The sequence below is a fragment of the Sapajus apella genome, unplaced genomic scaffold, assembly GCF_009761245.1.
Source record: "Sapajus apella isolate SASKATOON/1434 unplaced genomic scaffold, GSC_monkey_1.0 scaffold7, whole genome shotgun sequence".
Classification (NCBI taxonomy): domain Eukaryota; kingdom Metazoa; phylum Chordata; class Mammalia; order Primates; family Cebidae; genus Sapajus; species Sapajus apella.
In genome coordinates this window covers 14,443,750-14,469,397 of record NW_022436947.1, presented here as the reverse complement: position 1 = coordinate 14,469,397, position 25,648 = coordinate 14,443,750, and the positions used below count along the sequence as shown (strand labels likewise).

Here is a 25,648-nt window from a genome sequence, read left to right as displayed (position 1 = left end):
CCCCCAAATTTTCTGTCTCAGCAAGACTTTGTATTCTTAGCTTCAAACACCTAACCAACTCTTCCCAGACATCTGCAGCTGTATATTTCATAGGTTCCTTAAACTCAGCATATCCCACAAAATTCATCACCCTCCTTTTTCTCACCTTCCCCAATAATTCGTTATGTCAAGAATGCTCTTTCAAACAATGACCAAATTCCCCATTCCAAGAAACAAGGCATCATCCACGATTTGTCCTCTCCTTAAACACTCGATTAATTGCCAAGTCCTACATACATCTCTTAAATGGTTTTTATTAACACATCCATCTACTCTGTGCATTCCCAGTACAGTGCAACCATCATAGGCTGGGCCACTATCATCTCTGGAGAATTACTGTAATATCTCACAGGTCTCCCTTCTTCCAGTGTCATGCTTCACCAATACATTATCTATACTACAGCCAGAATAGTCTTTCTAAGATGGCGATTCTATTAATCTGTTCCTTTTGGTGCCCATTCATTGACTTTCAAAACAAATTTCAGCTGCCTCTTGAGACATGTAAAATCTTACATGATCTGTCCCTTGCCTAGGTATCTATCCTTAACTCTTACTATCCCACTCTCCTAGTCTCTCCAACAGCCATATTGAACTTGTTCGCTTCCTCAAACTACTATCCTTTCTCTTGTCCACTGTCTTTGTGCCTCCCTCTGGTTAAAATAATAATTGTATTTATCACCTCTTTATTTTGTCTTAATTTTGCTCATATTTTAGCTGCAACTCCAATGACATCAATCTTCTCCCTTAGGCTACATCAGTTCTCCCTCCTATATGCTGGCTATTCACTTAACAAAACATTGCATTGCAGGAACTGGGCTAAATTATTCAACTTCCCAATTAGACTGTAAGCCCCACGAGGACAAGAACCTCATTTTTGTTTTGCTCACCAACATGTCCTTGACATCTAATAGATAGTGTTTGACAAAGAGCTGAAAATAAGCTGAATTTAATTCATTCATTTATTCCACAAATATTTTAAGGAAGCCTATTAGTGCCAGATGCCACCCAAGGCACCCAGATGTAGCTGTGAATGAAACAAAATCTCTGCCCACATGAAACCCATGTTGTTGGCAGGTAAAAAAAAAAAAAAACCCAACAAACTAATACTTTTTTAAATGCTTAAATTGCATAAATAAATACACTTAACATTTGTATAACTTTATACGTCTTTTAAATTGTATAAATGAAACCTTTTTAAATAACATTTTCCATTATGTACTTCAGGTTGTCTTTTCATTATTCTGTTACTTCATTAGAGGTAGTATGGAAATAAAATACTTTCCTCTCAAATATTACAAATGTATTTTTTTAGAAAAACAAAACGTTACAGAATCATGGTATTTATAATCAGGTAACCAAATATTCCAATTAAAATTTGACTGATGAACATATGTGTTTCTAGAGTCATATTCCTATTTAAATTAGCATCACAGTCAGGAATTTAAAGATAAATGACCAGAAGAGTTCATTTTCTTGTGTTTCTAGAATCATATTCCTATTTATATGTGTTTCTATATGTGTTTCTAGAATCATATTCCTATTTAAATTAGCATCACAGTCAGGAATTTAAAGATAAACTACCAGAAGGGTTCATTTTCTTCCAAAATTACAGTAAAAGTCCTTTTATAACTATGTTGAGCCTTTTCTTTTATTAAAAAATATCGTTCCAATAATTAAAATATTAATCAAATGCATGCCATGCTAGGCATCATGCATCATATATACATCACTATAATGAAGAACAGGAGGACTATTTGGCCATACATTATAGACTGATTAGCTTAACAGACATATAATGCTAAGCATATGCTAAGTCCCAAAGATACAGCTCTTGCTTACTACTAAAGCTCTTGCTTATCTGACCATTATCTTCCTCACAAAATATAAGCTCCTTGAAGGCAGATGTTTAGTACAATACAGAGTTTAACAAATGTCATAAGTAATCAAAAAATAATCAAGACTCTTCGGTAGCTTTCCTCAATTAAGCTCTAATCACACTTTATGTCTCCTTTGCCCTGCTGTATACAATGCTTTGTTCAGCTAGATAGCTATTTTGTTTAGCTATGTTCCTAAGAGTTTGTGGTAATTCTGTTTTATTGCAACAAATCATATCTATGAGATTCTCTCAAATCCCATGGGTTAAAAGGAGTCCCAAAGTAAAACATAGAGAATAAATATTCCTTTTGAAATATAAATAATTAGTCTCTCATATTTATCTGCTTTGTATCTTTTTTGGAAAGGAGGAGACATCAAGTTTTCCTGATATTGAATCATCTATACATAGTTCCTTTTTTAAAATTTTGTTTGGTTTGGTTTTAATGAATTGGTTCCTTCAACTGAAGTTTAACTATTTAAAGGAAGATAATTTCTCCTAATGTTTCTGTATTTTTCTAAATTTCTCATCCTCTCTGGCCCAAGCCTTACCATGCTTTTTCAAATAACTGACTATCAAAAATTCTGAACTGTCACCTGTTTGCCTATACTGTCTTTTCTATTTCTGAGTTCTTCAGCGTAATATTCCAGAGATCATGTTTATTCAGATACGTTCATCTTCCAATCAGTCAAGCTAATGCCAATTTCTGTTGTGGGTTTTGTAAAAAGAAATTCCTAGACTCCTGAATTCATTTTTTTCTCTCTGTAGGATGAGCATTTTTCTGTTTTAAATTATTGTCTGAACAAATGTGAGCATGTATGTACTCTTGAAATTAACTAGAATTGCTTCCTTCTAAAAATGTTAGTTTCTCAGACCAAATGCATAAATATGACCCCCTTTGAAGTCAGGAGCTTCACAAAAAGGAAATACTTAACCTTGGATGGCCACTGAAAAAATATACTGGCCAATATACCAGGAAAAACAGTAGAATGTTTCAGTGCAACTCAGTCCCACTTTGGGAAAGGTCTTCAGAGCAGGAAAGAATCAAGGAAAGAGTCAAGTATCAAATCAGACTTCAGTCCTATCATCTTTAGGTAGCTACAGGGCTTTAGATAACTAACTTGACCAGACAGGCCTCAATTTCCCTTTCTGCAAATGAGGAAACTGAGCTAAATAATCTCTAAGGAACCCTCCAACTCCTTCACTCTATGTGTATTTATGATTGACAGCACAGTTTTTTAAGTTTTCAGAATATTTTTTGTTTCTGACATGGCAAACTTTATAATCTACTTTGAAGATTTTGAAGATACAGGTGCATCTGTGTACATTTCTTTAAATTTAGTAATTTAGTAATTAAGCTTCCCACTTTTGAATTTACTAATGAGAAAAACACGCGCACACACACATACACATATTACTCTGTCTTTATACTTTACTGATTTGAATATGTACTGAAGTAAGTATATAAAGCAGACTACTGATTGCATATTTTTGCATTGACAATTTATAGGTAAAGTCTTATTTAGATGATCTTCTGTAAGACACCTTGAGTTTATCAGTAACCTTTAGCACAAGTGAATGTTTATTTTGCTAATTTAGCTTCAGGTGCTATTGTTATCAGTATAAACCATCTCTCGCACTCTGTTACTCAAAGTATAGCCCAGAGCTAACCAGGATCCATGTCACCTGGGCACTAGTCAGAAATGCAGAATGCTTGCTTTCAGAACTACAAAATCAAAATATGCATGTTAACAAGGTGCTCAAGTGATTTGTGTGCATGCTAAAATTCTAGAGGTCCTATTAGACATCATAGTGCTTTAAGATAGACTTTTTTTTCCTTAAGAGAATGAAAAAATGAGTAAACTAACTATTATTTAGCAACGTGAACTGCTTTTTGCTTTTTTTGCTTAATGTAGCCAAAGGTCTATTTTTATACAAGGCAAGGGGCCAGGGAACTGGATGTAAAGGTTTATGTTGTTCAAGACCCACTAGCAAAAACTACATATGCCACTGAAAATCAATGTGAAGAATATTAAAATATTTACTACTTTATACAAGATTAGGTAATACCCAATATGTTATTTTTGCTTCACTTTATAGTTTGTGATTAAAATTCCACAATGTATTGCATCATACATAAAGTGTTATAAAAAGGAAAACAGAAAAATACTTTTCAAAGATGTGGTAAAAGTTCTAATATAAGTAAATAATAAATAGAGGATATAAATGTCAAGGACAAATCCAAATAAAAGAAACCAGGAGCCTGGTTTCAGCTCTGAGACTAACACTGTGATTTGTCAATAATTCACTTTACTTTTCTGGGTTCTAGTTTCTTCACTAGAAAACAAGAGATTGATTCTTCTTTTACATCCCAGCTCTAAATTATGAAATCTAGTATGTCTGAAATCAATGCCTGTTTTGTCATCGCAGATGGATCTATTGTAATTCAACATGAAATCTCAGAAACAGCATAAATAAGTCATTCTGGGATTTCTGCTATTTTATTTGCAAGAAAAAAAAAAAAAACAGGAACACATGAATGGCCACCTCATAGTGCTAATGTAAAGGCATTCTCCCGACAGAGTTTTACTGTAGGCAAGGGGACAAATGAGGATGGCAGAACACATTTTAATTCAGGCGAACCTATCTTGGTTATCTTTCACTCTGAACCACCAAATCAAATTATGTAAATTTATCCCCCTTTATAACTACCTATTTCCTTCATATGGTCTCCAGGAGTCCTGAGTGAATAGGAGAAAGCTTCTACCTTTCATAACCTCTTAAAACAGAGGACTGCTGAGAGGAAGTTATACCTGAAAAGTTACCTAGATAATCTAGGATCAGAAAATAAACTGACAGGTCTTTCAGGGAGCTAATTATTGAGCCTGCTATTTGGTTCACTGACAGGATTGCTTGTTTGTGGGAAGAAACATATTTGTGCATTGCTTTTTCCATTACTGCTATTTCTATCATCATAAATAAGAATCAATAGGCCATTTTGTGTAGCATATGCTCACCACTGTTTAGTATCTGAGTGTCAGCTGTATGCAGGCTAAGCAGCAGTGCCCCAGCCTCCTGGCTGAGAATTAAAACCCAACAGACAAAGAAAACATCTCAAATTGCACAAGACAGTGTACATGGCTTTGTGAGCTCCTTGAGAGCAAGGGAGATCTGTTGTTTGTGTCTCTCTGAAGCACAGTGCCTGGCACATGGTGGGCTTCAAAATGAATAAACAAGTAAATGAATAATGAATGAATGGAGGATGGATGAATGAAACAAAGGAAAGTTTTAAGATAGGATATGGAATCAACTGTATTTACCAGGTCAGTCAAGGGATGTTGTTTTGATCAGGGCAGAGCTATTTACAATTCACATTAGAGAATGGAAGGAAAAGAGCCCAGCTTGAGTCCAGGGAAAGGTGGCTTTTGTTTAGCAGCTTAACCCACATACTCAGGTCTCTGCAATATTCACTATCGGGTCCTCACTATAGAAGGCCAGAAACCAGAATGACAGTCATTTGAAAAGTAAAGCAAAACCTCTGAAGAAAGACTCCACTGCCAATGAGAATCTTGCTGGACAAAACAATGTCAAGTAAGGGACTGATCAGAGAAGAGATAGGAACTGAGAAAAAATGGGGTGATGAAGGGAGAGGAATGTGGCAGAGGCATGAGTGGGGAAATAAGTGCGTGAAAAATGTGTAAAGAGAAGGAGAGGATGAAGACGCAATTCTCAAGAGAGTCTGTGGGTGTCTGGGTTTTGGAAAGTGGAAAGATGTTAAGCTTGAGAGTACAATGAGGGGAGGAGAGGAGGGAGGAAAGGTCAGATAAAAGTCTATAGAACAACACCCATCACCACGGATAACAAGTATAAAAGAGTCCTTTTTTCTTCTTGAGAAAGACAAAGGGAATTTTAAGTAGGATTAAGTACTAGTAGCTTTCAGAACTCAGCAGCTCCCAGAAGCAATAATAACTACGTAAATAGCGAAGTGGATGGTAGGAATTACCTCACTTGGAATTTGGCCAGCAAATCAAAAGTTAGCAGTAATATCACGTCTTTTTGAAAGCTTTCCTGAGATTCTAGAGGGGAAAATTATCTCAGAAAACGGCTTCAACTGAGTAAATTTCACGAAGAGAATGCTCCTAACTGCTTGAAGATATTCTATCTGCGGAAAATTGGTAAGACAGAAACCCCACCCTACTGAGAAGCAATCTCTCATCCATGTAAATACATTGCCAATATTGCCCCCAATGGAAGTAAATAATTACATTCACAGATTACCGTCACCTAATGTAAAATTTTACTCAAACACGTATAAGCCTACCAATGATGTTCTGAATGCACAAAAAGGGCCTCATGGATATCTCACTTTCAGAGTGCCTTAACTTTTTGACTAATTGCAGGTAGTTAAAACCTGAACTGTTTAAGGCCACCTTTTAAAACACTTTACAAACGCTGGACACCTCTACTCATGAATATCCTGTAGATTTTTCCTTTCAAGTACATTTAACCGCTAACATGCTAGATCATCTTCCCTCCTCCCCAAAAACAGAGATGGAAACTGGGTATAATGGTATAATTTGGGGCACAAATTTCTTCTCTCACCACCTGGAAACTGTCATATGTTGCTTCAAAAAAATTAAATTAGTGTTACTTATTTCTTCTCAACCCAGAGACAAGTTATTTTGGTATCACCCACAATGGAATTTGCATGAAAATCTGTTTACTGACCCAGTTCCCTAGGGGTACATTTGCCCTAGCACTTGGAGTAAACACCATTTTCATTGCACTAGAAATAGTTATAATTGGGCAAATTGTTATAATTTTAGCAACACCCAAATAAATCAAAGGAATTGAAGGCAGGCATGCCACAAAATCTGGATTTGGCCACAAACCAGTTCAGTACTTGCACCTGAAATAAAAGTCTAGTCACATGCCATCTGACCATATATAGATGCTAAAGAAACAGCTACATACCTCAGCTCAACTTAGAAAATATGAGTATGTTTGTTTTTTATTTTACTTGAAGTTCTGGGATACATGTGGAGAACATGCAGGTTTGTTACACAGGTATACATGTGCCATGGTTTGCTGCACCTATCAACCAGCCATCTAGGTTTTAAGCTCTGCATGCATTAGGTATTTGGCCTAATGCTCTCCCTCCCCTTGCCTGCAACGCCCTGACAGTCACCAGTGTGCGATGTTCCCCTCCCTGTGTCCATGTGTTCTCATTGTTCAACTCCCACTTATGAGTTAAAAAAAAAAAGAAAGAAAGAAAATATAAGTTTGGAGAAACTGGTTATTCTGAAAACAACCTATTAAAAAGTTATGTGACTGGTTAACAGTGTGTGTGGCATGTATGAGTTCATCCATTTCATTAATGGGGATATTTTCATGAATACAGTCTAAATAACAGAAAATGAATTTATAGAGAATCAAACAATAACATTCATAACTCAAAGTTAAGCACAGTGTAAAATATATCTCACTGGAAAGCACATAAGTGTGTAAACTCCCCTTCCAAACCCTTCTATAAACTGTCCTCTCTCTATTTTCCATTATCCCTTGACATGTATTGCCCTCTCCAAGAAGCTGGACCTTTTTAGCTGTTCATGCACCTCCATATCACGTCTCTGTCGCACTGACCCCCACTTTCCTCTCATCTGGAATGTTCTTTCCCAAATCCTTCTTGTGATCAAACACTCACCTCCTCCACAGAGCTGCGGATTTTACAGTGTGAACTTACATACATTTTCTGAACTTCCCTAATCTATACTGACATTTAGCATTTAATCATAAAGCTGTCCTCTTTGATTATGTATATGTTTGTATGTACCTTTTCCTGCCAAGCAAATCACATGATTTAAAGGTAACATTGCTCTTTAATGCCTCTCCTTAAAGTTTCCATCAAGATCCTACTCTGTATTTAATCTCTTTCACTAGTTATCCCTTATATGTTTTTTGAAAACATGCTTAAACATGCCCTATCCTAAAGAAATCTCCTCGATTCTTTCTTAAGTTCTCCCACCATATCTACGTTGAAAACTTCTTGACACAGCATCCCTTCCTCCATTTCCTCTATTCTGTTCTCTCTCAATCCCTCCCATTTGGTTACCCTGTCACAGCCTTATCTCTGGGCCACAGGTCCCTGCAGCACTGAAACTTCACGCACCTGTCTTACTCCTGGAGATTGAGACAATTTTAACTCCACGTTCATCTCCTTCCCGCAAACCCAGCGTTCTGTGTCCTTTCCTGGTTCCTGACCTTGAATTCTCAGTCATCACTCCTCGTATTTTCTCAGTCCCCTTTGGCAATTGCATCTTTGCTCTTGTCTTTAACTTCAAAATCTCTAAGATTCCCTAATTTCAAATTTTAGTGAACTCTCTGTGGGGTCCCAGACATTATGCTGCCACCTGCTGGCCAGTTCCATGGGGCTATCTCAGAACAACATTCAAGTTTATTTCCAAATACTGGATGGTTCATTTTATCTCATTTTTCCTCTGTTAACTAATTACATCAGCATTTTCCTAGACCTCCTTTATAGGGTTTTAACATTAGCATACTCTATGACTTACGATCTTTGCCCCAGCATCAACCACTCAGCTTGTACTATAAATATAACACTAACTACCAGAATGCGTCTGTCCTGTGTGTGTTCTATCCCTATCCCTAGCTAGCTTTTTTTTTTTTTTTTTTTTTTTTTTTTAAGATGGAGTTTGTCTCTGTTACCCAGGCTGGAGTGCAGTGGTGCAATCTCCACTCACTGCAACCTCCGCCTCCCGGGTTCAAGTTCAAGCAATTCTCCTGTCTCAGCCTCCCGAGTAGCTGGGATTACAGGTGCATGCTCCCATGCCCAGTTTTTTTTTTTTTTTTTTTTTAGTGGATCGTCTTGACTAAACACGCTTCACCGTGTTGCCTAGGCTGGTCTCGAGCTCCTGAGCTCAGGCAATCTGCCTGTCTCGGCCTCCCAAGGTTCTAGAATTACAGGCATGAGCCACCACACCCAGCCCCTAGCTAGCTCTTCTTAGACCATGACTTCTTGTCTCCAGGATACTGGATGAGTTCTCACTGAACTGCCTTCATCTTCTCCCCTGAACCCCAATCCTCCTCACACCTCTGCCAGGCAAATCTTGAACCAAGTGTCTGAGCAATTCTCTAGATGAAAAGCTTCGAGTCATTGTGTCCTACTGGCAGAATAAAGCCCAAATTCCTCAACTCTGGAACTTCTAGAAAGAGCTTCAAGACCGTGCATGACCTGGCTCCAGTCTATCACTATAGCCTTGGCTGCCATCAAGCCTCCTCTCTCTCGATATTCACTCTTGATCCAACCTCTCTGAGCATTTCTTTTCTTTTTTTTCTTTACTTTGAACAAAAGAGCCTTATTCTGGTGCTAGATATTGTCATACATTTCTGTCATATCTTTACACAACTGACCACTTCTTGTCACTCAGGTCTTATCTCAAATGTTACCTCCTCTAGCAAAGCACACTCAGACCACACTATCTAATTGCCTTCCTCCTCCTAATGCCCAGGTTAGTCTTTGATAGTTAAATTGTTGTATTTGTTCTAAGCATAGCTCAGCATCTGAACGCATCTGTTCATTTATGTTTATTATGGAGTGTCCATCTCTGCACAATGAAATGTAAGCCCCTTGAGCATGAATATTGCCTTTCTTCACTCACCTCAGCTCCTGGAAAAATGCCTGGCACACAGGAAGCCTGAAATCAGATTCCCACACAGCGTGGCCCCATTTCTACCTCCTTATTCTGTCTCTGTTTATATGTCTGTGCTAGCTTTTAGCATAGTACATCTTTTATTTGAACAGCTATTTACAAAGAAAGTGAGGAGGAGGGTAAAGAAGGACATATCAAAATCTGGGGATGCTGGGGTACAGGAAGGAATGAATCATTTCTAAAACACACATTCAAGTTGTGTAGTTTTCAGTGTAAAGGATATGTGCATTTTTGTTAAAATCGACCCTAATGTTGTAGGTTTTTGATCCTGCTATGAACAGTATTCTTTAAATTTCGTTTTCCGTGTTAGTTTCTAACATGCATATTAAAAATGAATGTTTATATTGACTTCATATCTGTAACGTTGATAAATTTACTACTCAGTTCTAAGTAACTGTTAAAATTATGTGATTCTGGGCTGGGCACGATGGCTTGTGCCTGTAATCCCAGCACTTCAGGAGGCCAAGGCAAGCGTATCACGAGGTCAGGAGTTCAAGACCAGCCTGGCCAACATCGTGAAACTCCATCTCTACTAAAAATACAAAAATTAGCCAGGCGTGGTGGCGGGCACCTGTAATCCCAGCTACTAAAGAGGCTGAGGCAGGAGAATGACTTGAAACCAGAAGGCAGAGGTTGCAGTGAGCTGAGATTGTGCCACTGCACTCCAGCCTGGGCAAAAGAACAAAACTCCACCTCAAAAAAAAAAATTATGTGTTTTTTTCCTATGTGCACAATCATATTATCTAATAATAAATAGTTTTATTCATATATTCAAAAATGCACATTCAATATCATTTTTAAGCATCAGCTATGACAAGTGAAGCATCAAAAAATCACACATGTTCTGGGATAGCTGCTATGCAGGATTTGAGAAAATAATAGTATTACAGAGGACAGAGATTAAAACAGTTGAAAAATACTGTCTTAGAACAACTTATTATGTTACATATTACATTTTGCATTCCTGGAGAGCAATACTATGTCTTGTTTATTGGTCTATATTCCATCAAACCTAATAAAGTACATTTTCCAAAGTAGACAATACATGTTTTCCAGATACCCCAGTGCTATATACATGGCATATGTTCAATAAATACTTGCTGATTGACTGAAAGAACCAATAAACAAATTTAAGTTTGTTGAATGATTAGTATATGTTCAGCCCTGCTGAGACACTATAACAAGAGACACAACAAAATAGAAAATACACTCATCATCATGTAGAAAAATCTCATTTATCAGGTAATGATGAAAACAAACACACCACAGAAAATATTTGAGAGGTTACCTGTGCACTTCTTTATATGACTGTTCCTTTTCCCATGTGATCCTAACTTGCAGCCAAAATTCTCCTCCCAAAATTCTGCAAACCACACATTTCTTCGATTATTGGCAAGAGTTCGGCTTCTAAAGTACCGATCAAATCCTATTTTAAAGGAGAAAGGTATGATTTTAATATTCTTCCAAAAATTAAATACTGTCAGAACTTCTGAATGAACATTATGTTGTGATCACTGCATGAAAAGAAAAAGAAAACCACATAACAAATGAGAGAAAGACAGTAGCCTATAAATAAGGCTTTTCTTATGGCAAAAGCCAAAGAGGATCAATTGACAATTCCACGCCCCGCCCCCCCCGCCCCTCCGACACCACTACTACTCAAGCACCTGGTTCCATGAATGAGTACAACAGGAAAGCCTGGTGTCAGTGTCTTTTTTTTTTTTTGAGATGTAGTCTCACTCTGTCACTCAGGCTAAGGTGCAATGGCGCAATCTTGGCTCATCACAATCTCCACCTAGCCAGTTCAAGCGATTCTCTTGCCTCAGCCTCCTGAGTAGCTGGGATTACAGGCGCCCATCACCACACCTGGCTAGTTTTCGTATTGTTTAGTAAAGACGAGGTTTCACCACGTTGCCAGGCTGGTCTCAAACTCCTGACCTCAGGTGATCCACCTGCCTTGGCCTCCCAAAATGCTGGGATTACAGGCGTGAGCCACCGTGACCAGCCGTCAGTGTCTTTCTTATATCCTCTCCTACTCTACTTCTCCTGCAGGAAGCAGACAGTGACTTTATGCTGAATCCTGAATACTCAGAACCCGACTTAAACTTCCCTAATTCTTTTCTCTCTTTCCTAGCATGCATCAATGTTCCAGACATTCCTATATTTCCACGTACTTCAAAATTTCTCTCTTCTATTTGTTCTGTTTTCAGGTAATTCAATAAAGCAATTGTGTTAAGGTAATATTATGGAGTCATGGGTAAGTGAACTAAAGTGTCAGTTTGCTCAGGTAACCATTTTACTGAAGGAAGACCCCCTAGAAATAATGCCTTACTCCAAAGGATAATGTTAAAAGTGGGAATTTCAGTTACTGTTAAATCAATTGGAAAAGACATTTAGAAGACAGACTGCCTTTCAGGGTGCTCCAAGTCTTTCCTGTTGCATTTATTTATCTATAGGATAAGCATCATATATTCATTTTCTATAAATCAAGCATTTTCCCTCCAACAATGCTATAGCCACCACAAATGCCCAAGAAAATATGCAAACTCAAACTCAAAGTGCAATTACTAACATAATGGAAATAACTGACTGTGGTCTTTTTCTTAAAAAATATCCAGTGGGTACTCTTTCCTAAATACACACACACACACACACACACACACACTCTCTCTCTCTCTCTCTCTCTCTCTCTCTCTTCATATATATATATATATATATATGTAAATGTATATATATGTAAATGTAATGATATTTATATATATAAATTATATATATATATATAATATGATGAGAAAGCAATACTAGCACTAGATTTCAATTACATTATAGTATAAACAGGATTTGAGTCAGCTAAGAATTAAATCATCATTTATAGCACTGATTTTTTAGAATATATATATATCTAAAATATTGATAAAATCCTATTTTAAAGGAGAAAGATATGCTTTTAATATTCTTTCAGAAGTAAATATTGTCAGAACTTTCAAATGGACATTATGTTGTAATCACTGCCTGAAAAAAGAAAAAAACATAACAAATAAGAAAAAGCCAGTAGCCCATAAAGCTTCTTATCCATATATGCACACACACACACACACACACACACACACACACACACACACACACGCTGGGTTAAATACTGGTTTTGACAACTCTGCCATCAAAGCTAAAAATTTTATCAAGTAATGAATGCATTTTCTCATATTATGATACTCCAGTTTTGCCTTTAAGTTTAGATCTTACTAAAATAAAACAAATTCTCTATGGTGCATTCATACCATCAATTGATGCTCGTTTGGGCAAAATTGTCACAGCCCCTTCTGCAATCTCCTCTTGCTGATAGACAGGTGCAATTTTGGATCCCCAACTATCTGAGCCAATCCATAGAAAATGTCCACTTTGGTTTAGTTTTTTTGCTGCTTCCAATATCCTCCTATAGGAATAAAAATAAATAACGCATATCACATGTATTAAGAAATACCATAATTATGAATATTGCAAGACCAGCTTCAGAAAGTTGTATACACTCAGTAGGTCACCGTTTAACAATTAAGATGATCATTCTAATTGCCTGAGTCTTATCATCTCCTAAAGAAAATATATCAGAGACTAACTCCAACACATGTTAATTAGCCTTATCCACAACCTCATTCAAATCATTCCATCTATCACCCTTGTTTGTCTTATCTCATTTTAGTCCCCTAGTTTTACTCTGTAGGTATTTCAGATTTACAAACTAGAAGGCAGCAGAAGACAGTCTGCTATTGCAAGGGAATTACAAGCTTTTATGTTGAACATGAAATATGTTAGAAAGGACATGGGACACAAATCTGACCCTACATACAGAAGAAAAGTAATCAGCACCTGATGTCATCCTCATTGGCAAACATAATCACTGCTCGGGCATTAGGTGTTTCTAGCAGGCGTTTGATAATTTTTTCAAATTCTCCAGGTCTCGGTTCACGTGGGATTTTCTGTGACTGAGCAATGCAGACACCACCTATTTAAAAACAAAAATAACAACAAAAAAAGAGGGTGTGATTCAGGAAGGGCATTTATTTAATTAGCAAACCTCAATTAGCTACTTTATAAAAGGCACATAATTCAGCAGATTATTTCTCAAAATATGTGTCACTCTCACCTATCAAGAGCAATTGGGTGTGTTTGCATTATAATATATTCACCAAATAAATGACATCAATTACTATTCGGACATGGGTTTCTTTCCCAAAATTTAAACATTATTTTTGTGACTATATCTAAGAAAATCAAGGTATATAAGATGTGTGAAGAGAGTCAAAAGGTGGAAAGAAGAAGTGTTGTTTTGATGTGTGCAACATAAGCTAATGGACGAGCGACAGAATTAATAAAATATGAATATGTCTTATAGTTGAGATGCTTATGAAGTAGCAAGGTCTTTTTGCTACTTTTATTTACTAGTAGATCTCTTTTAAAGTTAATTTCATTGTACAGCTAATAGAACTGCAGCAAGATCCTCATGCATCAGCATAATGATTTCTTATGAGACAAGTGGTCTTCAAGACTGTATAAGACACAGGCAAACACCAAAGATGTGAACTCTCAATTGACATGCATCTCCACCAAGAAAATCAAAATGGCAGAAATACCATCTCCCTTTCACAGCAAATAAAACAGAGAATCCTTCTTTTGGCCCCTCCTGCTTAGGTGATGAGGGACAAAAGAGAAAAGTATAAAAAAGATCTCTGCCTCTAGCCTGGGGTAGGAGGAGAAGAAAGAGGTTCCCCCAACTGCAGTGAAACAGAGAGAGAACATTCTGAAACTAGATGAGAAAGCAATATTAGCAATAGGTTTCAATTGCATTATGGTATAAACAGGATTTTTTTTTTAGTCAGCTGAGAATTAAATCACCATGTATAGCATTGCTTCAATAGGCAAAGGCATTTTTACTTCCAAACAACTCACAATGCATTCAGTCATCCAACTGTTACTGGATGCTATTATACTCTACTCACTGGGTTCAACATTGGGAATGCACAGTCTAATCCAGGAGTTACAATCTAGTCTGGGAAATAGGCATTCCAATAAGTTATCATGGAATAGAAAATAAAGTATAGAATTAATAGGATATCCAATACAATCAGAACACAGAAGAAGGAATAACTAAAGTGCTTGAGAGCACTGAATTTTAAAGAGCAAACATGTATCCGTATGAGGACAAATGTGGAACATGCCTGGTGGGGGCCAAAGTATGTAAACACCCAGCATGATCATGGTCTCTGGTAGAGACTGGCTGGGTTTGAAGTTGGAAACAATGACAAGGTCCAGCTTGAGAATGGCTTTGTTAGACATGCCAAGTTCTGTAGGCTGAATGTTCATATGTTAAAACTTAATCCCCAGTGTGAAAGTATTCGGAGATGAAACTTTTGGGAGGTGATTAGCTCATGAGAACGGAGTCCTTATGAATGGGATTAGTGCCCTTACAGAAAAGACCCCAGAGAGATTCCTTGCACCATCTGTCATGTGAGAACACAGAAAAGACACTGAACCAGGAAGAGGGCCCTCATCAGGTCTGACCATGAGGGCACCTTGATATCAGACCTTCAGCCTCCGGAACTGTAAAAATAAATAACTCTTGATTAAACCATCCAGTATATAATTTTTATTTTTATTTTTTTATATATGAGGGTCTCACTCTGTCACCTAGGCTGGAGTGTAATGACCAGATCATAGCTCACTGTAGCCTCAAAGCCCAAGGCTCCAGTGATCCAACCACCTCAACCTCCAGAGTAACTGGGATTTCAGGCACATGCCACCAATGCCGCACTGGTCTCCTATAATAATTTATTATGGAAGTCCAAAGAAATTAAGACATCAAATAATTTGGACTTTATTCTGAAAACAATGGGAATCTATTAAGTTCATCAGCAGGAGAAGTACATGCTGAACTTTACGCTTTAGGTAGCCTTTCCAAAGAAGAAATGTCTGGTAACCAGACAATAGATTTCCAGTGTGCTGTGATCCGACCTAATGAGTATGGCAGATGTATGACTAGTGCTAGTAAATAAAACTATTTTTCTTATAAATTAGATAACATTCAAAATTATGCCTATAATAGCAGGATTCTTAGTAACCTTATAATATGCATTCCAGAGGTGGTAAATTGCCCATAATACACAGATTGGGCTGTGTCACTACCCACAGTTAGCTAGTCTACTTACATACCACTACTAGTTGTGATAATTGATTCATTCCTTCAATAAATATTTCTTGAGTGCCCAGCATCTGCTAGACACTGTGCAGACACTGTGAACACAATGATGAATAAAAGAATTACTCTAAGCTCACAGAGTTCAGAAATATTGTGAGTAAATCAGGCTTAATGCCAAATAACAAGAAAGGAGAAAAAGAGGAGAAGGAAGGGGAACAGGAGGAGGAGGAGAAGGAGAAAGAGAAAGAGGAAGAATAAGGAGGAGGAAGGGGAGAAAGTGGAAGAAAGAAGAAGAGGAGGAGGAGGAAGTGGGAGGAGGAGGAAGAGGAAGAAGAGGAGGAAGGAGAAGAGGAAGAAAAAGGAAGAGGAAGAAGAGGAAGAAGGAGGACTAAGCAGAAGCAGAAGCAGCAGAAGAAATACATCATTATAAATTATAATGAGCCCTGTGTGGAAGAGCAAAGGAATTTAATTTAAATTGAGAAGTGATCAGGGAAAGCCACCCTAAACTGGTATAATATAGTTGAGGTCAAAAGGATGACAGCATGGGAAAGGGCAGGAAAGGGCCAGGAGAGTCAATGAATGAGAGCAGCAGAAAGAGGCAGCAAAGAGGAGATGGCGACAAGGGTCAGATTGCAAGTGGCTCTGCAAGGCCTGTGGAAGACTATGAATAATTAAAATACGAAACTTCCTCACTAAATCTTTCTATTTCTTCGATCTCTGACTGGTCCATAGGAATATGTCTCATGTATGAGCATTGCACTCCATGGAAGGAAGACAGATGAGGACCACTGACACAGAGGGCAGGCTGAAGTGGGAAGAACAGGAGGCAATGAGCCCAGCTAGGAGGTACTGGAATGGGCAGTGGGAAATGATAACTGGGGCAGGGCTACTGGTGCTGAAGAGGAGCAGTTGGAGCTAAGGTAGAATCTCTGAATTAGAATCAATGGAGTTTTGTACTGATTTGATGTAAGTATCGAAGCAATGAGAAACCACTAAGTATGACTCCAAGGATCTGGTCTTTGTGATCAATTATGTTATGATATCATTAAACAAGAGGGAAATCCAAGAGAATAAGGAGGAGAAAATAATGACTTTGATTGGAGGCAGGTTGTCTTCAAAGTATGCATGGCATGTCAGACTGAAAAAGTGAATCTAGAGCTAACGAGAGAGAAAGGAATTGTAATAATTTTGTCAGGAGCTGATAGGTTAGGCAGTTGAAGTGTTGTGGGGCAAAGAGGTCACTGAGAGAATATTTAAATCAGCAATAGAAAAGGTGAATTACACAACTCTGAAAAACATCACTATGTTTGGAGAGGGAGGAAAGGAGTGATTACGTATTTTGAGAAAACTTTTGGAATGAAGTCTAGAGGTAAGTTGAAGACTGTATAATTTTTTTAAAATGTAAACAAACAAACCTCAGTGAGTGGAAACATTAGGTAACTGCACAAATGTAACATTAAGTAACACTCTCTAAGAAACAATAGCTGTTTCAAAAGATGACTGCCCTTTTAATTAAATTGCCATGATTACTTAAGCATCCCATTAAAGGCGTGTTAAAGCTGAGTATCATTCTGAGACTGTTACTGACTCTGTAGCCATAAGAAATTAAGTTCTGAAAATTTTTATTATGACTGTTTCAGATGAAGCAAACAAGCAAATCCAAACATACAGTTTAGTCTAAATTCATTGATTTGTTTGTTCACCATGGACCTATTAAGTATTTTTGTTTGTAAAGAGCTGAGTTAGTTGAGTTGAATTTTAACATAGCTTAAAAAGCAATTCACTTTTTGCTATTCCCGTACCTCACCTTACATCTTTCAACCTGGTCAGTTTGTATTTTCCTGGAAAGAGGCACTAGATTATCAATCTATTTAAGCTGAACAAATGCTTGTAGAGAACCTGCTCCAAATAGCATTGTGCTGTTTAGTGCCTGTGGATATTTTATTAAAGTGTACACTGATCATTTCTCAAATGATTATAGTTAGAAGACTGGGATTATTTTCTTAACCCTGACATCCACTCACTCTTTCTTCATATCCGTCAAAAAGCCATACAGCTAATCTGTTCGTAAGCACTCATGATCTAGTATGTTTCAGGAGCTACAGACAGTCAAAGATTGCCAGTCCTGGAAGTTATAATTGAATGACAATATGTACACATAAGAAATATCAGACAAGGGTGTAAATTAGGTAACAAAGACAACAGCATAAGCCATACCACAATTCAGTAATAAATGACAAATAGGTTATCCCCTAAAATAGTCCTATGACTTCATAAATGGAAGGGATCATTACATACTGTTAGAATTTGGTTTAAAAAATCCAATGAAATTCAAAGATTCAGATCTAATCAAATACATGTTTTCCATACAATACTCAACATCTATTGCTTGACTTTCTAAAGAAACTCTCTGTCTTAATTTAAATTCCTGGGGAATTTGTCCACTGCATCCATTCTTCCATGTCTCACTGTGAAAGATTACTAATTGTGTACAATTCAAGGGACATGAACTTTCCCATTCTGCAGGGGTGTTCCTGTTCTGTAATTTTTAAAGCTTAGTACTTACAAGAAAAATGTTGTATGAAGGATTTATAATTGGATGTTTTCTAGAATTTCCTGGCTAGTTTCCTTCCAGCCTGTGTATATTTTTTCCTTATGATTACTTTACAATAATTTAAAGATCATTTGTTGAATTGAACGCTTTATGTATACTCTACAACACACATGATCACTCCTTTGCAGTCTCATTTACTCAATGACACCGTCTCTATTCCTAACGGCAGAACTTGAAGGTTTGTATCACGACCATCTTTCTGATAAGGAAAATGAGAAACAGGAGTACCAACAGCTTGCAAGATACTGAAATCCAGGTTCAAAGCCAGATTTGTCTGCCTCTAAGTCTACACTTCTTCCAACAGCTTGCCCATCCAAAATTGACTATACCCGTGGCTTAATGGTTTAGCAACTGCAAATGATTGATGGATAAGATAAAGCAAATTTAAAGACTCATTTTTAAAACTCTGCCAGTTGTCCCTTATAAATCTAACTGACAGCTACACAAATACAGTACTTCTGTTGAGTATTAAGAACTTAATTAAGATACTTGGAATTCATGCAGATTATAGAACTAACTTAAAGCGCTTCAGCATATAGCCAGTCTGCTCTCCAAACTTTCCAATTGTTTCTGTTGATGCATGTTCTCAGGAAGAATTTTCTGAGGTTCTTGTCTTCCACTTCACTTTTGTACTACAGCAATCATAATTTTAATTGGACTTTTTAAAATTATTTCTTTTTCTTTTTCTTCTTCAATTAGAGCTCCATGAGTTCTGAACCTTGTATCAGTGTACCCCAACACATATCACTGTGTTTGGTACAAATACTTGTTGAATAAATAAATGCAAGACTTGTGATAGTTACTGCTAGGATAGAAAAATAGAAATGAGACATTCTTGCTTTCAAAGACTTCCCCATCAAGTAGGGACACAAGTAGCAATATGTAAATATATGTTTAAAAGTAGATGTCATTAAAAGAAGTTAAAACAAAAAACAACAAAAAAAAAAAACATGGGCCATGACAATTCAGAGGAAGTTGTCACTGAAATGGGATCTGCCTCCCAGAACAGCTTTTATTAGGGTGCCATGAATTAGAATACTACCTAAGCCTTAGTGTGTTCGTCTGTAGACTGGCTTTATAATTTGCTCATATTGATAAAAGAGCAAATTTATAAGCAATGCCACTTCAGAATTTTTACCTCTTTACAAGGCTGAGTCTTGTGGGTGAGCAGTCGTGTATCTCAGGTATGAAAGATAAAAGGATTGCTTGTTTTGGTTTCCAAGTGCCAAGAGATGGTGGAATGGAAAATAAAATAGACTTGTCAGAAGATCTGAGGGTGGCCCCGTGTAATCTTGAACAAGTCTCTCATCTCTCAATTTCCTCATCTCTGTAATGAAGTTTATAATAACTATCTCTCAGGTATACTGTGAGAATCCAATTAAAAACTACTATACCAATGTGGCACATTATTATCAGTGTTAATCATAACCATTATTATCAGTAATAATCATAACCAGACAAGGATCATCACCAACACTGAAAGGAGAGATGGTTGATATTCATCCCTGAAACATGGGATTTTCAACAGATCATATTTTTGAACGCTTCACCATTTTATGAGTAATATTATCAAATGTCCTAAATTCTGAAAAGTAATACTTGCTCACTTGCCTGTGCCAATAGATGAAATGACTAGATTTCACTCTTCAACTATTGTTGATTACAATGTAATCAGGGCAATTTTAAGGTGAGAGAATGGGAAAAGTCATTTATATTCTCACATCCCACGATTTTACTCTCAAGAATTAATTCTTCTTTCAAATGGATTCCATAAGTATTAAAGATTTAGTCTGAATATCTGAGTTGAAATTGGAATTTAACTATTTAATAAAATGGTTAAAACTATTAAAATATTAATGGTGCCAAATGTTAAACAAAAGTTGTTGTGGAAACAAACACGTTTTGTTTCATTCAAATATTCATGCTACCTTTTTAAGAGGCGGGAATCTAAACTGTTGAGATAATGCTGTTGGACTCTCCTAGAAGCAGACCTCAGAAGGAGTTTGAAATGCACAAAATTTGCTCTTGGCAACTACCCTATGGAGGGCTCGGGAAAAGCAGGACTAGGCAGAGAAATCCAGCTGGGTATGGCCCAGTGACAGGCTGCTGACACCACAAGGAGTTCTGAGGCTAGAATGGCCTTCAGAGTTGCTTTAAAACAGGCCACCAAGGCCAGGCCACTACACCTCCACATCAATCAGTGTGATGATTCATTTTATGCATCAGTTTGGGCCACAGGCTGCCCACATAGCTGGTTAAACATTATTTCTGGGTGTGTTTGTGAAGTTGTTTTCAGAAAAGATTGGCACTTGAATTAGTGGACTTAGTAAAGCAGACTACCTTCTCCAATGCAGGCTGGAATCATTGAGGGCCTAAATGGAACAAAAATGTAGACTAAGGTTGAATGAACTCAGCCTAACTGCTTGAGCTGAGACATTGATCTTCTGCTCTCAATGCCTCTGGCTCTCAGGCATTCAAACTACACCACCGGCATTCTTGAGTATCCAATTTGAAGACAGCAGATTGTGAAACTTTTCAGCCTCCATAATTGCGTGAGCCATTATTTGCCAATAAATCTCTTTGATTCTGTTTCTCTGGAAAACCCTGACCAATACAATGAATCAATCAGATTTGGGCCACTGGTGACCTTGGGTGAGGCAGGTCTCTGTAGCCAGGGCACTCCCTCATAGGGTTTGGAGCTGCAGGCTGTTTGCCTATAGCACTCCGAAAAATAGGAATAACAGGTCCTCCACCGACAGGATCTTAAAGGTCAGTTCACCATATGTACAAATTGAAATTTACACAAAAATGAAGGTATCATTTTTCTGAAACAATAGTATAAGGCTAATAACAGAATGTTATTGTTGAATGTTAAAACTCCCTTTCAAAGATGTCCTGTTGCACAAAGAAAGGCAATCTATACAAATGGTAGAAAACTGGAATTGAAGTCAGCACAAATAAGAGAAATAGGACCTTAATTCTTTCTGGTATTTCAATAAAGAAGTTTCGTTAAAATAATCTAAAAGGACAAAGAATTATGTTTTTAGTTGTTGCTCATTTATAAGACAAAAATCTCTATTAATAATATAGTAGAAGAAAAATAAAACAAGAAACAATGTCACAGCACCAAGTTCCAACTGTGATGGAAACTGAGGATTAACTAATTGAGATGAAATTACTTACAAAGCTGTATATAGAATATTGTGTGATTTAAAAAAAAAAAAAAAAAAAAAAAAACAACGTGGCTACAGTATTATCAGTATCTCAAGTTAGTTCGCAATTTCCATCAAATTAAATTCTATATAAATCAACTCAAGTCTCTGGTTATATAATTTGTTAGAACTACATGGCAGACTTAGGTTTCAGTGTACAAATAAAAAAAATTATCATTTTATCAATTGTTAAAGGGAATGACTAGACTATTGGTAAAAATGATTAAACTTGCAGTTTGACCATAAGAAATTTGCCTAGAATTGACCATTTTTTGATATAAAAATAAAATGTGATACAGCCCCCACCCACCATTATTTATTTCTTATGAACATGCTTCAGATAATAGCAATAGGCAAAACAAAATAACCAGGTTCTTTTTTTAAAGGCAACAGAAACATATGAATTCTCTACCCTAAATATCCTTAGCATTATTTATATTTCCATCTTTCTGAAGACATAAGTAAAATAACAATTTGGCCTAATGTAATTGGTCCTTTAGTGGTAGTTGAGTAAAATCTGTTCTATGGTTTAAATAAGTGTAATCACGCCTCCGGTAACAATATTTTCACCTCCTCATGTGGTGTACAACTGGGACTTAGCAGGAAAGTGCACAACATGAAACTGTGTAAGTTTATCAGCTTAAAGTGTATTTTGCAAAAAAGAAGATTTATCTCACACATCACTGTAAAGAAAAAGTGTTATCTTTACCAACATGAATTAAAAGAGCAAAACTGCACTTACATTTATGTTCATTTTCTCTCTCTCTCTCTCACACTTTCAAACATTTTATACTTTTTCCTCTATCAAATACCACGTGGAATCTTAAAGGGATTCTGAAAAGCAATACAATGAAGGAATGGTGCAGAAGAGGCATGCGCTACCCTGCACGGGGAAACAAAGACAATCCACTATGAAAAGGGACTGCAGCAGAAACTGACACTTTTCAAAAGAAGACATACAGGTGACTAACAAACATATGAAAAAATGTTCAACATCCCAAGTCATCAGAGAAATGCAAGTCAAAACCACAGTGAGACATCATCACATACCAGTCAGAATGGCTATTATTAAAAGGTCAAAAAATAACATGTTGGTGAGGCTACAGAGAAAAAGGAACACTTATACACTGTTTGTGGGAATGTAAATTAGTTCAGCCACTGTGGAAAGTAGTGTGAAGATTTTCTCAAAGAACCAAAAACAGAACTACCATTCATCCCAGCAACTCCATTACTTGGTATCTACCCAAAGGAAAAGAAATTGTTCCACCAAAAACACACATACACCTGTCCGTGTGGAATCAACATAGGTGCCCATCAGCAGTGGACTGGATTTAAACAAATGTGATATGTATACACCATGGAATGCTACACAGCCATAAAAAATAATAAAATCTTGTCTTTTACAGCAACATGGATGCAGCTAGAAGCCATAATCCTAAGCAAATTAATGCAGAAACAAAACAAAATATTTCACGTTCTTACTTGTAAGTGTGACCTAATCTTGGGTACATACAGACATAAAGAAGGGAACAATGGACATTGGGAATTCCAAAAGGATGGAGGGAGGGTGGCAAGAGGTGAAAACTTCCTGTTGGGTACGATGTTCATCATCTGGGTGATAGGATCAACAGAAACGCAATCCTCAGCATCACACCATACACCTTGTAACAAAACTGCACATGTACCCCCTGAATCTAAAATAAAAATGGACATTAAGAAAAAGGAAAATCATAAGTAAAAAGAAAAGAAAAGGACCTTAGCACAGAGCGACCCTCTCCTGCCTGTCTGCAGATGTACTCTCAGAGAGATGCTGTGATCTGGAGGTGGATTGGGCCTGGGTAGGTTCACAGAGTTGGTGTCCATGCTGGGCTCTCACTCAGCCATGGCTCACCACAGATCTGGGGGTCTGCTCAGAGGGACAGAGGAGTGTGGTGAATACGAATCTTGTATCTGAGATCAAACTTCCTAGGTCCAAATCCTGGCCCTTCTCTTCTTAGCTATGTGAGACTGAGTAAGTCAGGTGACTTCTTTGTACCTCTGTTCCTCACCTGGAGATTGAGTGGATGCTGCCCAAATGGCCTTTGTGAAGAGATTCAATAGACACTCAACATATCATGTTGTTCTCAGAAAACACCTGTTAGTTGTAAATTGTTGAAACTCAAAATCAACAGCCCCCACACGGAAACAGTGACTCTCTTTTCATCAGTGATATTCACCTGCATTATTTGTAGAAACCTCAAATTTCATTCCCCGAGTATACACAGAATCACAGCTCATACTAGAGATTCCTCAAGGGAGACATAGAGTTGGTCGCAGAAAGCTGTACAGTTAGAAGAGAAACTTGCCACACAATAGAAATGAACATTTGATATGTTGCCTCTTCTCACCTCTTCCTTTGAACTGGAAATGTCTAAGGAGACATGGGTAGAGGTACTGGGAAACATTCAGAGAAAGAAAGAAATATAAAAGAAGAGAATCAGAAAGGCAGGAAGGGAGAAGAGAAATGGTGTGAGGGGAGAATGAAAGAGAACAAGGGTGGGAAGAGGAGAGCTGAGGGAGAACACCAAGTCCACAATTATGTATGGAACTGGGCAGAAAAGGAATTCTCTGTAGGGTCAAAACAGCAAATGCGGGGTGAGAAACACTTGGAGAAGGAGCACTTGACTAGGTTTAAATGAATTTCATTTAATTTCATGTGTTGTGTGCACTTGTATTTTTTTGGATTATTTTTGGTGAGTGATTTGTGATCTTTGTTTTCTCTGTTTGTTTTTGCCAGTTCAAATTAGGTTCCCAGATTCCAGAGCCAAAAAAAATGACAGGAAAGTTTCAAAAGAGAAAACGAACTTCCTCAAAATGTCCATTGCCTGGAAAAACAATTATGACAAAGACAATATTGTAATCAAAATGAGCACTATTTAAATTTCTTACCTATTCTGGACTTAAAAAAAGAGCATTAGACTTTGAATTAAGCCCATTACAGAATTAATAATTTCATTACCGAATTGTACAAATTAAACACTCCAGTGTTTCTCTAAGTCTTGTGAAGCCTGATATCTGTGACTACTCATTGGGTGTGTGACAAACACATGAATAAATAAGAAGCCACTATTTCCTGATACAGTGAAATTATCTAATAAATAGATAAGCATATCCATGTTTTAAAACCACCATCATTCAGAAAAAGGCAAAGTATCCTAGTATCTGTGTTATATGTGTACATGACATGAAGCAATTTCCAAATACCTTCTGCAGATAGGAGACTCTCAACAGTCCAACAGCAGCTATTAGAGCTTATAATCTATGTGCAATATTCTCCTCAGCACCAGGTAATATCTGATTCTACTTATCCATATTACCTTGATTCTGCTATGTATTAGCTTTCAAACAGTGAGGGGTCTTTGTTCAAAGCAGCATTTTCAACAGATAAGAGGGGTAAGATTCTCAATTTAAGAAAGAAGAAACTGATAGCAGAAAGGTCATTCTTACTTTAGCCAAATAACCCTTCTGAGCAAGGGTTGTACCATCAGCAGTGTATGACAGGGATCAAACTAGGAAATGGACTGCAAAGAACAAAAATCAGCACCCAAAGCATTTAAAAACTCAGTTTTTCAAGGAAATGCAAGTAACATGTAGTGTTTCTCTAGGTAATGCAAGCTCATTCTCTACAGGAGAATTTGATCTACGTGTTTAGTATAGAAAAAGGTCAAAAATGCAGTTATGTATTTAACTTTTCAGATTTAGATAATACTAAAAAAAGAGGAGAGTGAATACATATGTTTTTGATAGCAAGCCATCTAATATTTTCTTGGGCTCCGGAGACAATCCTATCCTGGCTTCCCAAGTAGCTAGGACTACAAGTGTGTGCCACCATGCCCGGCTAATGATTTCACTTTTGTGTAGATAGGGGTCTCGCTATGTCGGCCAGCTGGTCTCAAACTCCTGGCCTCAAGGAACCCTACTGCCTTGGTCTCCCAAAGTGCTGGGATTCCA

General features: G+C 37.2%; 1 protein-coding gene across 5 annotated transcripts in view; it reads right to left on the bottom strand.

The window, feature by feature from the left end:
- GRM8 (glutamate metabotropic receptor 8) overlaps positions 1–25,648 on the bottom strand; it is a 788,345-nt gene that overhangs the window by 435,840 nt on the left and 326,857 nt on the right. For all 5 annotated transcript variants that reach the window (XM_032276086.1, XM_032276088.1, XM_032276090.1 and 2 more), the window contains exons 4-6: positions 13,507–13,642; positions 12,921–13,075; positions 10,931–11,068 (exon numbers count right to left, since the gene is read on the bottom strand). In XM_032276086.1, coding sequence (XP_032131977.1) covers positions 10,931–11,068; positions 12,921–13,075; positions 13,507–13,642 — 429 coding nt within the window. The remainder of the gene's footprint in view (positions 1–10,930; positions 11,069–12,920; positions 13,076–13,506; positions 13,643–25,648) is intronic.